The sequence below is a fragment of the Pygocentrus nattereri genome, chromosome 2, assembly GCF_015220715.1.
Source record: "Pygocentrus nattereri isolate fPygNat1 chromosome 2, fPygNat1.pri, whole genome shotgun sequence".
NCBI classification, from domain to species: Eukaryota; Metazoa; Chordata; class Actinopteri; order Characiformes; family Serrasalmidae; genus Pygocentrus; species Pygocentrus nattereri.
Window position 1 is genome coordinate 33,246,476 of NC_051212.1, and position 15,862 is coordinate 33,262,337.

General features: G+C 39.0%; 2 protein-coding genes across 3 annotated transcripts; both read left to right on the forward strand.

Moving 5' to 3' along the window:
- Positions 1-1,742: 1,742 nt before the first annotated feature.
- LOC108411024 lies at positions 1,743-6,773 on the forward strand. 2 transcript variants are annotated; one of them, XM_017682388.2, is made up of 7 exons: positions 1,743-1,968; positions 4,839-4,986; positions 5,071-5,412; positions 5,583-5,924; positions 6,050-6,151; positions 6,226-6,259; positions 6,435-6,773. In XM_017682388.2, exons 2-7 carry the CDS (start codon positions 4,947-4,949, stop codon positions 6,466-6,468), a joined length of 894 nt encoding a protein of 297 aa, XP_017537877.1. In that variant the 5' UTR covers positions 1,743-1,968; positions 4,839-4,946; the 3' UTR covers positions 6,469-6,773. The 2 variants fall into 2 exon arrangements, with proteins under 2 accessions (XP_017537877.1, XP_017537878.1); XM_017682389.2 differs by having other exon boundaries at positions 6,238-6,259.
- Positions 6,774-11,994: 5,221 nt separating this feature from the next.
- LOC119264828 lies at positions 11,995-13,505 on the forward strand. Its single transcript, XM_037543872.1, has 6 exons — positions 11,995-12,034; positions 12,133-12,474; positions 12,571-12,912; positions 13,049-13,150; positions 13,244-13,278; positions 13,386-13,505. Exons 1-6 carry the CDS (start codon positions 11,995-11,997, stop codon positions 13,503-13,505), a joined length of 981 nt encoding a protein of 326 aa, XP_037399769.1.
- Positions 13,506-15,862: the final 2,357 nt, after the last annotated feature.

Genomic DNA, 15,862 nt, shown 5'->3' on the forward strand with positions numbered 1-15,862 from the left:
CAGGCCATTTCTCCAGGGGATAAGCAAGGCCAACACAACAAACAAAACCCAAAACTAACTCCAACCCAAACAACTAACCTAACAAAGCAAATAATCAACAAAAGACAGGGATCCAGCCTAGCTCCCTAACTAAGCCAAAACCAGGAGAAAAAAGGACTTCAAAAAAACAACACTGGCACTTACCCCCCTTCCAGCCATCGCTGTATTATACAAAAAAAAGACAAAAGAGATAACCAAAAGGAACACATATACACATAAAAGTCAAACTACAAAGTGAACTCATAAGGAACAACCAACTAGAGTACACATACAGTTTACACAGTTCCTCCAAAGGTTCCAACAAACACAAACACAAACCTTGAAGGCCAACATGCCAAGGAACCCTGTTCCCTCAGTCCCTTCTCTCTTGTGCTTCCTGGGTCACTCCTCCTTTAACCTTCTCTGGGGAGATGGCTCCGCCCACAGCAGTCAAACCAGGGCACAGCTCCACCTGGATTCCGGGAAGGGAATAGGACAGAAAAAAAACAAAAAGAGAGAGAGAGAACACGCACAAAACACCGTTACAACCTCCCTCTTCTTCAACCTCTGTAGCAATGCTGGCAGCACTCATGCATCTATTTTTAAAAATCAACTTCTGGATATGATGCTCAACACATGGACTCAACTTCTTTGGTTGACCCTGGCGAGGCCTGTTTGAAGTGGAACCTGTCCTGGAAAATCGCTGCTTTTGCTTTACCTCAGTTTCAGGGTGTTAACAATCTTCTTAGGCCATCTTTGTGGAGAGCAACAATTCTATTTCTCACATCCTCCAAGTTCTTTGCCATGAGGTGCCATGTTGAATATCCAGTGGCCAGTATGAGAGAATTGTACCCAAAACACCAAATTTAACAGCCCTGCTCCCCATTCACACCTGGAACCTTGTAACTCTAACGTGTCACATGACACTAGAGAGGGACAACGACACAATTGGGCACAATTTGGACATGTTCACTGTGAGATGTACTCACTTGTGTTGCCAGGTATCTAGTTTGTGTTGTTATTTTCAGAGGACAGTAAATCTATTCTGCTATAGAGCTGTACACTGACAACTTTAAGTTATATCCAAGTTTCATTTCTATAGTGTTGTCCTATGAAAAGATATAATAAAACATTTGAAGAAATGTGAGGGGTGTACTCACTTTTGTGAGATACTGTATGTGCCCACCTTACTCTAGTGAGGGCAGACAATGTATTTATCCCACAGAAGGTCTGTTGACATCCACTGCCATCAAGAAAGCATCACTGGTGTGCTGAAAATCTAGTCAGCGGTGGTTCTATGGTGGTCTCTTTTCACTGATGGACAGAGGAAGCTGATAAATTGGGCAGCAAAAGACAGAACAATCAGTAATGGGTAACTGTAGCACGTCCTGTGAAACCCTGGGTGAAATAAGTTTGCTGGAGACAGGAGTGAACATTTCAGCAGCCACTTTATTTTCTCCATCTACAAAAATGTACCTAAACTGGGCACCTCTGTGTGGCTTCTAAACTACACTTCTCAGTCCTTTTCTTAAAACCAAGCTTTTCAACTTGTCAGTCTGCTTTTGCTGCTGCTCGTCCCACCCTTCTCTTCCTCTCTGTTCCCTCTCTGCTCTTAAAATTCCAGAATCAGCTGGCTCTCATTAAGCACCGCGAACACCTGAGCCATGAGGGAAAGGGAGCTCGTTGCTCCACCTCCCCGTCACTGCCTCCATTCACAGCTTGTCTACCAGGATCAAATGTGAGGCACAGTCTAGTAGCCTGCAAACAGAAGGCAAGCCCATGAGGTGGGGTTCGAGACTCAAGCTCCATCCTCATGCCTGTCTCGCTGTCACTTGCAGCATTCGTCAGCATGTGAGGCTTGGACACCACTTTCCCACGCAGTCACATGGCTGTCGTTGGTGTCCATGGGTCAACCGACTGCCAGAGTAACTTACAGAGTACCCTTACATGGTAGGTGCAAGTAAAATGTGGTCAACTTTATATTTTATATTGTCTCTATCGTTTATATTACCCTTATTTCTGTTTGCGGATAAAGTCTTGCATGTATCTAATCCACATAATTCAGAGACATGCTACTAATTTTTGCTTAGTTTATCAACTGGCCTCTACACTACAACTGTCTTGCTCTTTCTAGTGACCTCTTTCTAGTGTCTGTTCATTCTAGTAACCAGTAGAAACCTTCAATTCATAAATAGCCTTTGTTTGTCTAACTATCTTCTTTACAATAATGCTTGTTTACACTAGCATTCTATTGGATATGCAGTGGTGTACATGGACTTTCACACATTAGGTTAAATACTGCTGACGGCATCATTAGTTACTTTGACATTTAAAGCATGTACACTGGTTTACTTTGTATGTTGCAGTGTTTCCTTGAATCCATCAGTAAATATGTCCAATTCCAATGAAGATGGGACGTTGTGTAAAATATAAATAAAAACAGAATATGATGATTTGCAAATCCTTTTCAATCTATATTCAATTGAATACACTACAAAGACAAGATATTTAATGTTCAAACGGATAAACTTTATTGTTTTTTGCAAATATTCAAAGCCATATATTAACAACACCCAGAAACGCTGCCGGCTTCTCTGGGCCCGAGCTCACCTGTGATGGACTGATGCAAAGTGGAAAAGTGTCCTGTGGTCTGACGAGTCCACATTTCAAATTGATTTTGGAAATCATGGACATCGTGTCCAAAGAGGAAAAGGACTGTCTGGATTGTTATCAGCGCAAAGTTCAAAAGCCAGCATCTCTGATGGTGTGGGGGTGTGTTAGTGCCCATGGCGTGGGTAAGTTGCACATCTGTGAAGGCACCATTAATGCTGAAAGGTACATACAGGTTTTCGAGCAACATCTTTTTCAGGGATGTCCTGCTTATTTCAGCAAGACAATGCCAAGCCACATTCTGCACGTGTTACACCAGCATGGCTTCATAGTAAAAGAGTGCGGGTACTAGACTGGCCTGCCTGCAGTCCAGACCTGTCTCCCATTGAAAATATGTGGATTATTATGAAGCACAAAATACGACAACGGAGACCCCGGACTGTTGAGCAACTGAAGTTGTACATCAAGCAAGAATGGGAAAGAATTCCACCTTCAAAGCTTCAATAATTAGTGTCCTCAGTTCCCAAACGCTTATTGAGTGTTGTTAAAAGGAAAGGTGATGTAACACAGTGGTAAACACGCCCCTGTCCCAACTTCTTTGGAACGTGTTGCAGGCATCAAATTCAAAATGAGTGAATATTTGCAAAAAACAATAAAGTTTATCTGTTTGAACATTAAATATCTTGTCTTTCTAGTGAGATAATGCATAATAAACATAGCTCTGTTAGTGCTATGCTTTTTCATAAATGTAGCCATGCCTTATGTAACATATTATGACATTGTAACATATTATGAATGTTTTCATAGATTTATAAAGGCATGGTATTCATAGAAAGTGTTACTGAAGTTTTTGCTGTTGTGTATCTCCATTTTGGCACTTTTTTACCATTTTGCATGAATAAAAAATGGTCTGGTCCAAAATTACTTATAAAAGATGTTACCTTAACTTTGACTGAAAGGTAAGAATGTGTTTTCCTTGCCCTGTAAAGTTTTCATTTTGGAGATATGAGGTTTTTTTGTTCAGAGAGCAACAATTTTCTGCTAGATGCTGTCACAGTGAGCAAACTTCCTGACACACTGAACAGACCACCCCTCACCCACCTTCCATACTTTCACCATCACAATTGCCTTTTAACATACAGGTGTATCTAATGAACAAGAGATTACAAGATAGTCAGACAGTTTCTCCAATAGGAAACATTACAATTCTGTCAGTGACTGATGCAGCTGAGCCCTTTTATTGACATTGACAGGCTTTCTGTGAGGTAACTAGACCAGGTCATCACAAGTGTATTTGGGTATACATCTAACACACCAAACATATTCAAAGTCAAACTTAACCAAACCATAAAGTAAACTGTCTAGTGATGGTTAGAGGTTGATTAGCTGGGGTCCCTAGCCAAATGGCTGGGAGTTCCAATTACCCAGCATGGAAGTGAGTTGTTTGAGGCAAAAGTGTGTAAGCAGCCTATGTACTGGGAGTGTAAACAAACAGCCTAAGTGTTGAGATAAATATGTACAAAAGATAATGTAAAGGAATGCAGAAACATTTGGTGATAATTCCCAATTCCCACTATTTTAGCCAATCTTAAGATGATTTGTCTCATACAGCAGTTCAGTATTTTCAGTGATTACACAGTTTGAAATCTACTCTCTGGCACTTACCAAAGGCTTCCGTTTAAGTTAACAGCAGTTTCAAATATACACTGTTTTAGTGGAGCAAAGATCAACATTGATTGGACAACAGAATTTTTCAATGTCATTTTGAATCACATCCGGATGCTGGGCTTCACTGAAAGTCTTTGAGGCTGTAGAGAGCGGTGTTCGTACAGAAAACTCAGCTCAGTGGTTATTGGACTGTACATTTTACAAGTGGGAATTTTCTCTTGTCTGGAAGCTCAGCTTCTATATGTGATTGGTGGAGATCTTGAAAGAAACTGCCAAGACAGACAGTGTAACATTGTTCACTGACATCGGCTTGAACTAATACCATTGTGTAATATATTCTCAGTGCTGTAGGTCGTTCACTTACTTGCATTATTAGCTAATTTCATGAAAAGGTTTATATTTCAAATCTACGTTTGAATGACTTCAGCTGCCACCAACGATACATCACTACACAGAGAGAAAGGAGGAGAGATATGTGGTTTTGTGTGAAAATAACTGGATGTTGTTTTTGTATTTCCTCTCAACTACTGGACCAATAACAGCAGCGCACACCTTCAAAGTATCCAATCAGGTATGAGCTGGTGTTTCCACTGAACAAACAAGTTCAACAGACCTCATTACCTCACTGTCTCATTGTCTGAGCAGCAACAATGATCACACTCATCACCGCTCTCTGCCTATTTACTACAGGTGAGTGACATTTTGAACTTGTGTATATTATGTGTCATAAATACTACAAGCAATGCTATAAAACCTGTTTACACACTTTTTCAGAGAAAAGTGGAATCTCTGGGCTTCAAGTTCAAACTGTGAGGAGAGGAAATAATGAGGTCATAAAATGTGATGAAAACATTGTTAAAGACAAGGAAACTCATTTATTAGCTTGGTATAAACAGAGTTTAGGAAATGTGCCAGAGTTCATATTGAGACACTTTGGACATGGAGAGAAGCTCAGATATCAATCAGGTTTTAAGGACGGCCGCTTCACTGTGGATGAAGAAACATTTGATCTCAGTATTAAAGGAATAAAGGAAGAGGATGCTGGAACATATTTCTGTGGAAAAGTAAAGGCGAATGCTGTAGAGTTTGGATCTGGGACTCGCTTGTTTTTTCAAGGTAAACAGCTCTTTCTAACTTTACTGTAATTTCTGTAAGTTTGAATTCTAATTCATTCAGTTCAAGATTTGATGTTCATTTGTGTTTATTCTTTAATGTTTCACACCATTCATTACCGTTAGTGTTATTTCTGACTGTTTGCTGTTTCCATAAATTCCAAAATTTTGAAGCTGAGAAGATCCACCATCCTCCAACTGAAATGGTGATCAAGACTGGAGACTCTGTTACTCTCCAGTGTTCAGTAGAGCCTCTCACTCCAGACTGTTCAGGAGATCACAGTGTGTACTGGTTCAGACATGGATCAGGAGAATCTCATCCAGGAATCATTTACACTCATGGAAACAGGAGTGATGAGTGTAAGAAAAGCTCTGAGACTGATTCTCCTACACAGAGCTGCGTCTACAAACTCCCCACGAGAAACCTCAGCCTCTCTGATGCTGGAACTTACTACTGCGCTGTGGCTGCATGTGGACAGATACTGTTTGGAAATCAAACTAAAGTTACTGTACAAGGTGAGTCTAATGATAGAATAGAGCTTCTGTTCTGTGATGGAATTTCTCTGGGTGGTGATTTTTTTGAAGCAATTTTTGTTTATCATCTGATACCAATGTAGCGCTTATATTTTCTGTCATTTCAGAAAATAACAGTTGGAGCTTCATCATCTCAATAACACTGAATGTAATATTTGTCATTGTGATCGTGGCTCTGATTGGAGTTCTACATAAGAGTCGACTAAACGGTTAGTTTTTTTCTTTCTAGAGTTGATTTACAATCATTTCACCAAAATGAAATCACATTATTTCTCTTTAAAAGTGCTTCCAACAGCCGTTCAAGACTCACTGATCAGGTAATCATATCTACTATCTCTGATCTTATTACTTCACTTAACGCATTTGTTCCAGAATCTGTGCAGCTGCTGTTATAACTGCAAATTACGACAGTGATATTGTTTTTACTCTTCCTGTAACATCTGCTCTCTGTGTGGCCAGTAATGGACTGTAATGGCTCCTGTTTTCTCTCAGGCTGATCACACAGGTCTCTTCAATGCTGTCCTGAGTTTTGCTAAGAGAGTGAAGGAAAGTCAAGACCTGTATTCACAGGTGGAATATAGCTGAGGGGAAACGGTGCAGACAGCATCACCACAATGGAGTCATCCTCAGATTTAGCAGAACATTTGTGTTCTAATACAATTTAGATCATGTTCATCAATCAAAGCTGATAGTTAAAGAGATCCACCTACAAAGAAAGAACTGCTGTGGGTCACAGCTTCTTCAGTCAGGCACGGCTACATGTAACCAATGTAGTGTAATTAAGACTCATTTAATCTGTGTACTGGATCATTTGTACATCAACTGCAAAATCCTGTCCCTTTTATTTTGTGTGACTATGTTCAATAAAATCATTTATGTTTCTTAAAAAAATGAAAAATGTATTGTGTTTATGTTTAATTGAGTTGAATTGAGTAATACACAATACTTATTCTGTTTGAAGTTCATTAGCACTGGATGTCAGTGTAAAGTATGTAAAAGTCCTGTGATTAAAGTTTTCCCACTGAGAATATTTATAATATTGTAGCTTTGGCACAAAAACACCAGCAGATGCCATTTTTCTGCTCAAGGAAAATGCTCTTTTATTGAACAAAGCACCCAAGGTCTCTGAATAGCAGGGAAAATAGCAGTGAAGGTCACCTATAGCCATACCACAACCGCCCACAGTGACCACCTCTCAACCACACACAGCTTAACTTTGCATGACACGCTCTTAGAGCTCCCCTTGAAAAGCCTGTTTTGGATAGCATGATAATTTTCTCTTGAAATATGGACTTTTATCTACTACCTTTAATGATGTTTGTACATTTCATGCCTGTATCATTCACAAACGTGGTCCCTGACTCTGCTGAGATGTTAGAATGAGTCTTATCTATTGAGTCTTGTGGGTAATGATGTTGCAGGAGGATATTAATCTAAATTGAAAGACAACAGATCGTTATATTTAAAGAGGTTGTACTTTACTGGTTTTATTTTACTGGTTTTGTTCACTTTATTATATTTTATTTGCTCTCTGAAGGAGAACAGTAGGGTAGAACAGAACTACCCTGTCATTTACTCAACGTGAAGAGAAGATCATTTTCTGGGTGTTGATTTTTATCTTACTGGCTGTCTGAGTGGAGGGGGTGGAGAAATGGGTGTGGCCATTGTGCTGTGTGAAAGAGCTCTACAGTGGAGCAAAGACCAGAGACTTGTTAACCCTTTACTATCTGAGGAAATGTTTCAACTTTGACACTAGTGCACAGTGACGCAGTAAACATCTTGATATTATACACTCCATTTTGCTGCATAACTCTGGTGATTTTCTGTCTTTCCATTCTAAAATTCCAGCTTTATTCTAGAATTTATTCATTCTATCCATTCTAGTAAAATGACTTGCTGTATGACATGCTTTGTAAATATGAGGAGAAGAGACGATCAGAGCTAAATGTTATCAGTTTCTGTTTTTCTATTTTACATAAGAAAAAACAACATATGTCATAGTTGTACATCTTTGTTTACTTTATACCTTCTTGCAGGTTCCCTTTGCCAAAATACCAGCACTGTGTCTTCTCTTATAGCACTGGATGAGATAAAACACAAGGGACCACAGGACATTCCTCCATTCAAAGTCTCCCCAAGTTGCACAGAGTTGGGCTACTTTCACGTACATCCACTTCTTCAGGTCTTCAGGTGTCACTGGGGTTCAGCTCAGAGGACTGAGAGGCTTTGTTTCTGCAAAGGCTAAATTCTGTAGTTGACTGTGGATTGGAGGTGTGGCTTGGTTCACTGTTCTGAAGAAAGATTCATGCATAAAGAAAGAAAAGAAAGAAAGATGAATAATCCAGTGTGAACCTCCTGGCACAGTCGGGCAGATTTTGACGTAAAATATCCCACTAATGGATCATATATTCTAACAGGGCTGCCAGGGTCTCAGGGTCCCCTTAGAAGGCACTGGAGGTTTTATGTGCATGTCTTTTTTAAGCTGAACCCACTTTTAAAACACTGCTATGAAAAAATATTTGCCTATTTGTGCATATTTGTCATGCTAAGTGGCGTCGGCTCCTCATATAAAGAGAAAAAGAGCAGGTTTCCACTGTGAATCAGTCCATTTCACATCAGCTTGTACCCAGACATTGTTAGCATATGACTTTCACTGTGCATTGTACAGTCTTCACTAAAGCTCATGCAGTGATCATCACAGAAACAGAATGGTTTCAGTCCCTTAACATCCCAGTCTTGTGACATACTAAGGCTTATTTTTCAGTAACTACATGGACTATAATGCAAACTGGTGGAGTTTTTCTTAGTTATAGAGGTGTTTAGTGAAACTTTGGTCTTGCATAGTTTCTTTGGACTTGGCCATTTAAGGAATGAATGCGGTGCCGTCTGAGGGATAGAGGGACATGGGCATTTGAGTTTTCTGCCTTGACTTTCACACACACAGATTTCTCTGGATTCCACTAATATTATGATGTTATTTTGGACAGTAGAAGGTAAAATACCTAAAATCCTTGCAATGACTCACTGAGGAACCTTCTTTAACTTCTGCTTTTTTGCTGATGCATTTTTGGTATCAAGCCTTGAGCTGTCCTTTCTCCTAAACGTTTGCACTTATTCTGGACCCAAGCATGACTGCATAATTTGCTTAGGATGCTTTCTAGACATTTCACAGTGTTCTAAGTCTTAAATTGTCCTGGGCCAATGTTTTTGTAATGTGTTGCAGGCATCAATTTCAGAACGAGTGGATGTTAAAAAAAACTTAGTTGACAAGATGAGACATTATACATCCTTTCTCTGTATTGATTCTGTATAAATCAAAGTATATTTATTAATCACTACCATCTGCTTTTCTTACATGTTACCTAGTGTTCTAAGTTTCTTGGACTTGTGTTTGTACTAGACAGTTTAATTGAGTTAAATATTCCTAAAACATGAAACTAAAGGTTGATTTGAGCTGCAGCATTTCTTTTCCATTCATTCTACTTGGAATATCTATCATTTCAAACACATGTGAATGAACCCTGGTTTATATGAGAACCAATATTCTACAGGAGCTTTGAACAAGGTTATGAACAAGCACAGTAGATTACTCAAACACACCATCACCACACTGAACAGTTACAGCAGGATTCATATTACAGTTAGATGTACAGGAGAGTTAGACCTCAGGAGAAACATTAACTCAGAAAGAACGGTTCTAGCCATTTGCTATGACTAAGCTAGGCTTGTTATTTGGGTTTGGGTTACCTTGGTTCTAAACAGGGGTGGAACGAGGACTGAAAATGCCTACATCAGTGAAAGAACTATTTCTCTAGTTTGACTGTACTTGAGCACAAATAAACATATCAATAAATGACTGAAGTCAAAGTAAATAACTTATTGAGTGATGGAGTTACTTGTTTGAATATCTGCAGTCATAATCTGTACACACAAAACCAAAGCCATCATATTTCATGAGTTTTGAGCTCTGAGACTGAGCACAGGAAGCTCTACTAGTGCACTTTTACCCATCTTTCTGTTTATAAGGTAAGGGATACAAGGGAATACAGTAACTACAGGCATTTTGAGTTTAAATGGTTACATACAGCTTCTCAGAATCCCTAAAAGGCTGTGCAGAGTTTTTTTGTTTAATTTTAAATAAATAAATAAATGAAAAACTTTAGAAAACAGATTACTTGATTAAGAGTTGACATAATAGGCAGCACATATTAAAAGGCATCAACCTATAGAGACAGTAAATATTACACTCACAGCCTTCAAACTGTGTACATTCAGTGGAAGCTGTATAGAATATTTCTACCATTAAGTTCATTAGCAACAATAGCACTTTATGAGTCAGCAAGGTCACATTTGCAGAGAAATGTCTTGTGTGCCTCACTTCACATCACACCTGTGAAGTACAATTGCAGAAATCACTGTGGGTCTTGATGATGGGGAACATCTTATTTTATTTCATTCCTACATTTAAGTTTGACTGCTGTCTATCACACTCTCACTCTTGCTTACAGTGCAGAAGGAAGTGTCTAATGCAGGAACGAAGCAGTGCGTAGTTATGTGTAATAAACCTTCATAACAAGTACTGTTAAAGTTTGAAAAGCTTCAATAATTGACTTGCTGGAAGTTTAGTCTAGAACCCAGAGCAGCAGGAGAGCAGTCAGTATGTGAGGAGGGGGACCACAAGTATCTGAAATATCTATATGGCTAACTTTGATTGGTACTTTGGCAGATGTGCTGTGCACCAAATTTAATCCCAGTCAAAAAAATACTGTCAACAATCTCTTAACGACAAAGACCAACGGCATTCTTTCTCAGCCAGTTCACTGTAAAATCACCACAAAACTATAGATAATAGAAGAAGAACATTAATATGAGTAGACAGAAGCTTAATACCACCATTGACAGTGCTGGTGACCTTCTCTTCTTTCTTTCTCCACTAAACTTCACATTGTGTATAAGTATTTCCTGTTCGTCAGGCCTGCTGTTCAAACAGCCAAATAGGTTTAGGCCAGAAACTTTCTCATTACTGCTGCTTTCTTCTACACCCACTACATACTACCCCCTCTCTTACACCCACTACCCACAACCCCTCTCTTACACCCACACGTTTCAGCTCATTACATGCATCTGGTCTGCAAAACTAGCAGCAACTGCATTCCTTCAACTGGCTAAATAATCTTCATCACTTTCTACCATCGTAATAAAAATCAGCATAAAGAATATTTTACTTGAATGTATGTATTTCATCTTCAGAGCTGCTATGAAATGTAGAAGATGTTGACACTAATGTTGAAATGACCAGGTTCACAGAAATTAACATTAACTTACTGAAAACCAAACACATAAAAAACTCCTTCTTACCAAGTGAATAACGACAGTTTTGCATTTGCTGCTGAGAAAAGACAAATTTGTCCACATGCTCATGATTTTCTGACTGAATCTGACTGTTACTGTAACCAGGCTTAAACAGTCTTGCATGTGGTCTCTACATACTGTGTTCTGCTGCGCAGCACAGTGACCACAACTGTTACTCTGCTTCATTCTTTCATGTATTTTCAAATATTCTGCTTTAAATGAAGTTAAACCAGCCTCAACATCAATCTCAACACTCTTGGTCTGGTTTGGGACAGGACTGAACAAAAGGCAGAGCACAGCAATACAAGTGCAACACACAGCAAACCTTTTCATATATCAGTTCATGCATAACGATGAAAGAAGTGCACTGCATATAGTTGGTTTAAAGGCCGATAGTCTAACAATCAGAATAAACTAAAAATATTACTAGAACTGTTCAACTACTGTCATCGTACTGACGCACCACAGCTTTCTACAGCATCTACTTGCATGTCTAGCGTACACTCTACAGTGAAAATATGTGGTTTTGTGCAAAAAGAGCTGGATGATGTGTTTGTGTTTCTTGTAACTGTTGAACCAATAAGAGCAGAACACACCTTCAAAATATCCAATCAGGTACGACGCAGGGCTGTTTTTTCCACTGAACGAACAAGCGCAAGAGACCTCATTACCTCACTGTCTCATTGTCTGAGCAGCAACAATGATCACACTCATCACCACTGTTTGCCTATTTACTACAGGTGAGTGACATTTTAAACCTGTTTATATAAAATACTACAAAGCTTATACCAAACCAATTATAATCAATGCTATAAAACCTGTTTACACACTTTTTCAGTGAAAACTGGAATCTCTGGGCTTCAAGTTCAAACTGTGAGGAGAGGAAATAGTGTGGTCATAAAATGTGATGAAAACATTGTTAAAGACAAGGAAACTCATTTATTAGCTTGGTATAAACAGAGTTTAGGAAATGTGCCAGAGTTCATATTGAGACAGTTTGGAGACGGAGAGAAGCTCAGACATCAATCAGGTTTTAAGGACGGCCGCTTCACTGTGGACGAAGAAACATTTGATCTCAGAATTAAAGGAATAAAACAAGAGGATGCTGGAACATATTTCTGTGGAAAAGTAAAGGCGAATGCTGTAGAGTTTGGATCTGGGACTCACTTGTTTTTTCAAGGTAAACAGCTCTTTCTAACTTTATATATTAATATGTGTTTTATATCAATCACTGTTATTTCTGACTGTCTGTTGTTTCTTCTAACTGATTTTTAAGCTGAGAAGATCCACCATCCTCCAACTGAAATGGTGATCAAGACTGGAGACTCTGCTACTCTCCAGTGTTCAGTAGAGTCTCTCACTCCAGACTGTTCAGGAGATCACAGTGTGTACTGGTTCAGACATGGATCAGGAGAATCTCATCCAGGAATCATTTACACTCATGGAAACAGGAGTGATGAGTGTAAGAAAAGCTCTGAGACTGATTCTCCTCCACAGAGCTGTGTCTACAAACTCCCCAAGAGAAACCTCAGCCTCTCTGATGCTGGAACTTACTACTGTGCTGTGGCTGCATGTGGACAGATACTGTTTGGAAATCAAACTAAAGTTACTGTACAAGGTGAGTCTAATGATAGAATAGAGCTTCTGTTCTGTGATGGAATTTCTCTGTAGGCTACATTTCCAAATCTTTTTTATCTTATTTTAGATTCTATGGTCTGATTCTAATCCAAGGTACATATTTTTGATCTTTTCAGAAAACAAGAGTGGGATTGTTATCACTTTGATAACATTGAATGTAATATCTGTTATTGTGATCATGGTTCTGGTAGGAGTTTTACTGAAGAAGCAACGAAAAGGTTAGTTTCTGTTTTTACCCACTGTAAACTGATTTCACCAACATTCATATCACTCATTACATGTAAACTTACGGTCATTATTGCTCTTTTAAGGTGCTTCCAACAGCCATCCAAGCCACATTGATCAGGTAATCACATCTATCATCTGCATTCACATCGCTTATTACAAAGGCTTTATTGTACTGCCCGTCATTTGGTCTGTAAAGGATTGTAATGACTGTATGTTGTATCTCAGGCTGAAGACTCAGAGGTTTTAAACTATGCTGCTCTAAAATTTGCTAAGAAACCTCCCACCTCCAGACCACCCAGAGTCAAGGAAAATCCCATCCTGTATTCACAAGTCAAACACAGGTGATAAGAAACAGGGTACAGACGGCAGAACCACAATAGAATCATCAGCACAGTGGAACATGTACAGATTGAGCTAATTTCACTTTTTTAATGTTTGAAATCAGAAGAATGTGTAAAAGTGAGATGAACTATAATGTAAGCCAGTTTGTTAAATACTGCAGGCTGTAGCTCTCAGCTGAATTAAACAAGACAAATGCTGCAGCTGCTAGTGATAGCTAGCTAGTTCATTTAGTAGGTCTAGCAGATTTTTCATCTAACAGATTGTTCAGCTAATTACTTTCTTAAACCCAGAGCAAAGCTTCTCCATCTAAATGTGTTCTCTTATGTCTATGTGACACACACATATGTCTATATAACGCTATATAGAGCTGTTTTAAGAAAGTAGATCAGAGACTGGTTGGATAGAAGTATATTGTGCTGGACATTATAATCATAATGTTTCCATTAAACAAGTTGGTGACCCAGGTGACACAAAAGCTAATGTTAATGAAGCTAATGAATGATAAAACAAACAGTAAGAATGAATCATTATGATGTTCCAGTTTTATATTTTTTTGTTTTGAGGGTGAGAACATTTGTATAATGGAGAACCCTTTATCAACACATTGCAAATACCATATCCTTCACTATAACTGTATGATGGTTTAGAAGGTCCCTAACCCAGCAAATAAATAAATAATGTACAGACTCATTTGCATATTGACTGGAAAAGCATTTCTGTTTTTGTGAGTGATTAATAGAAATCAATGATGGTTTATGCAGAAAAAAATGACTGTATTTATTTTTATCTAAGAAGTTTATTCTGATGAACATAAATAATGATTTTACTGAACTTTAGTGAGAGTGTGATCTATAAAGGCTTGTTTGTTAGGATGTTGCTGGACGATATTAACCCAGGTAGCAGAGCAGAGGATCTTTCCTTTAAAGGGCATATTTTACTCTTTTTAGTCATTTTATTATAGTTTGCTACATTCTTTGCAGGACAACACTGAAGAGAATATAACAAATAATTCTTCTTTCACTGTTCATACTGTGTTTATTATGCTGTAAGTTACTCCTCTGTGAATAAAAAGTCATTTTCTGGGTGTTGATTTTTTATGTCAGTGGCCATTTTGCCATGTTGGCTACCACAATGATAGAGCACATAATGGAGGGACGCTATATGATCTTCAAGCTTGTTAATGCTGAGATACAGTTTAGATAATTAAACATCTCCAATAAATATTTAATATTAGTCATTTATTATTTGATCTGGCTTTATTATTGATGTCTGTTAGGTTAGCTACAGTATCTCACAAAAGTGGGCACACCCCTCACCTCTCTGCAAATATTTTATTATATCTTTTCATGGGACGACACTATAGAACTGAAACTTGGATATAACTTAAAGTGGTCAGTGTACAGCTTGTATAGCTGTATAGAACACACAGCCATCAATGTCTAAATAGCTGGGAACACAAGTGAATCCACCTCACAGTGAAAATGTCCAAACTGTGCTCAAAGTGTCAAATTCTTTTTGTGTGTGTCCACCATTATTATCTACCACTGCCTTGGGCATGGAATTCACAAGCGCTGCACAGGTTGCTACTGGATTCCTCTTCCAGTCCTCCATGATGACATCACGATGCTGGTGCATAGACACCTTGCACTCCTCCTCCTTCCACTTGATGAGACCTCACAGGTGCTCAATTGGGTTTAGTTCTGGACTTGGCCAGTCCTTCATCTTTACCTTCAGCAAGGCAGTTTTCATCTTGTTGGTGTGTTTGGGGTTTTACCGTCTTGGAAAACTGCCATGTGTTGCAGTTTCCAAAGGAAGGGGATCATGCTCTGCTTCAGAATGTCACAGTACATGTTGTAATTCATGTTTCCCTCAATCAACTGCAGCTTCCCAGTGCCGACAGCACTCATGCAGCCCCAGACCATGAAGTTACCACCTCATGCAGTTGTCTTGGTACTCCTCACCAGGGCACCAACACACATGCTGGACACCATCTGAGCCAAACAAGATTATCTTGGTCTCGTCAGACCACAGGACATGTTTCCAGTAATCCAGTATTTCCAGGCTTTCTTGTGCATCAGCTTCAGAAGATGCTTCCTTCTGTGACGATAGTCATGTCGACAGAATTGATGCATTGTGTGGCATGTGGTCGGACAGGCTGACCTCCCTCTTCTTCAACCTCTGTAGCAATGCTGGCAGCACTCATGCATCTATTTTTAAAAATCAACTTCTGGATATGACGCTCAACACATGGACTCAACTTCTTTGGTCGATCCTGGCGAGGCCTGTTTGAAGTGGAACCTTTCCTGGAAAATCGCTGTTTTTGCTATACTTCAGTTTCAGGGTGTTAACAATCTTCTTAG

What these genes read in the sequence shown, in the direction of transcription:
- LOC108411024 (XM_017682388.2), top strand. Translation starts at nt 4,947, where the DNA reads ATGATCACACTCATCACCGCTCTCTGCCTATTTACTACAG. An exon ending in AACTAAAGTTACTGTACAAG is followed by an intron (nt 5,925 to 6,049) that starts GTGAGTCTAATG and finishes CTGTCATTTCAG; the next exon opens with AAAATAACAGTTGGAGCTTC. An exon ending in GTTCAAGACTCACTGATCAG is followed by an intron (nt 6,260 to 6,434) that starts GTAATCATATCT and finishes GTTTTCTCTCAG; the next exon opens with GCTGATCACACAGGTCTCTT.
- LOC119264828 (XM_037543872.1), top strand. Translation starts at nt 11,995, where the DNA reads ATGATCACACTCATCACCACTGTTTGCCTATTTACTACAG. An exon ending in AACTAAAGTTACTGTACAAG is followed by an intron (nt 12,913 to 13,048) that starts GTGAGTCTAATG and finishes TGATCTTTTCAG; the next exon opens with AAAACAAGAGTGGGATTGTT. An exon ending in ATCCAAGCCACATTGATCAG is followed by an intron (nt 13,279 to 13,385) that starts GTAATCACATCT and finishes GTTGTATCTCAG; the next exon opens with GCTGAAGACTCAGAGGTTTT.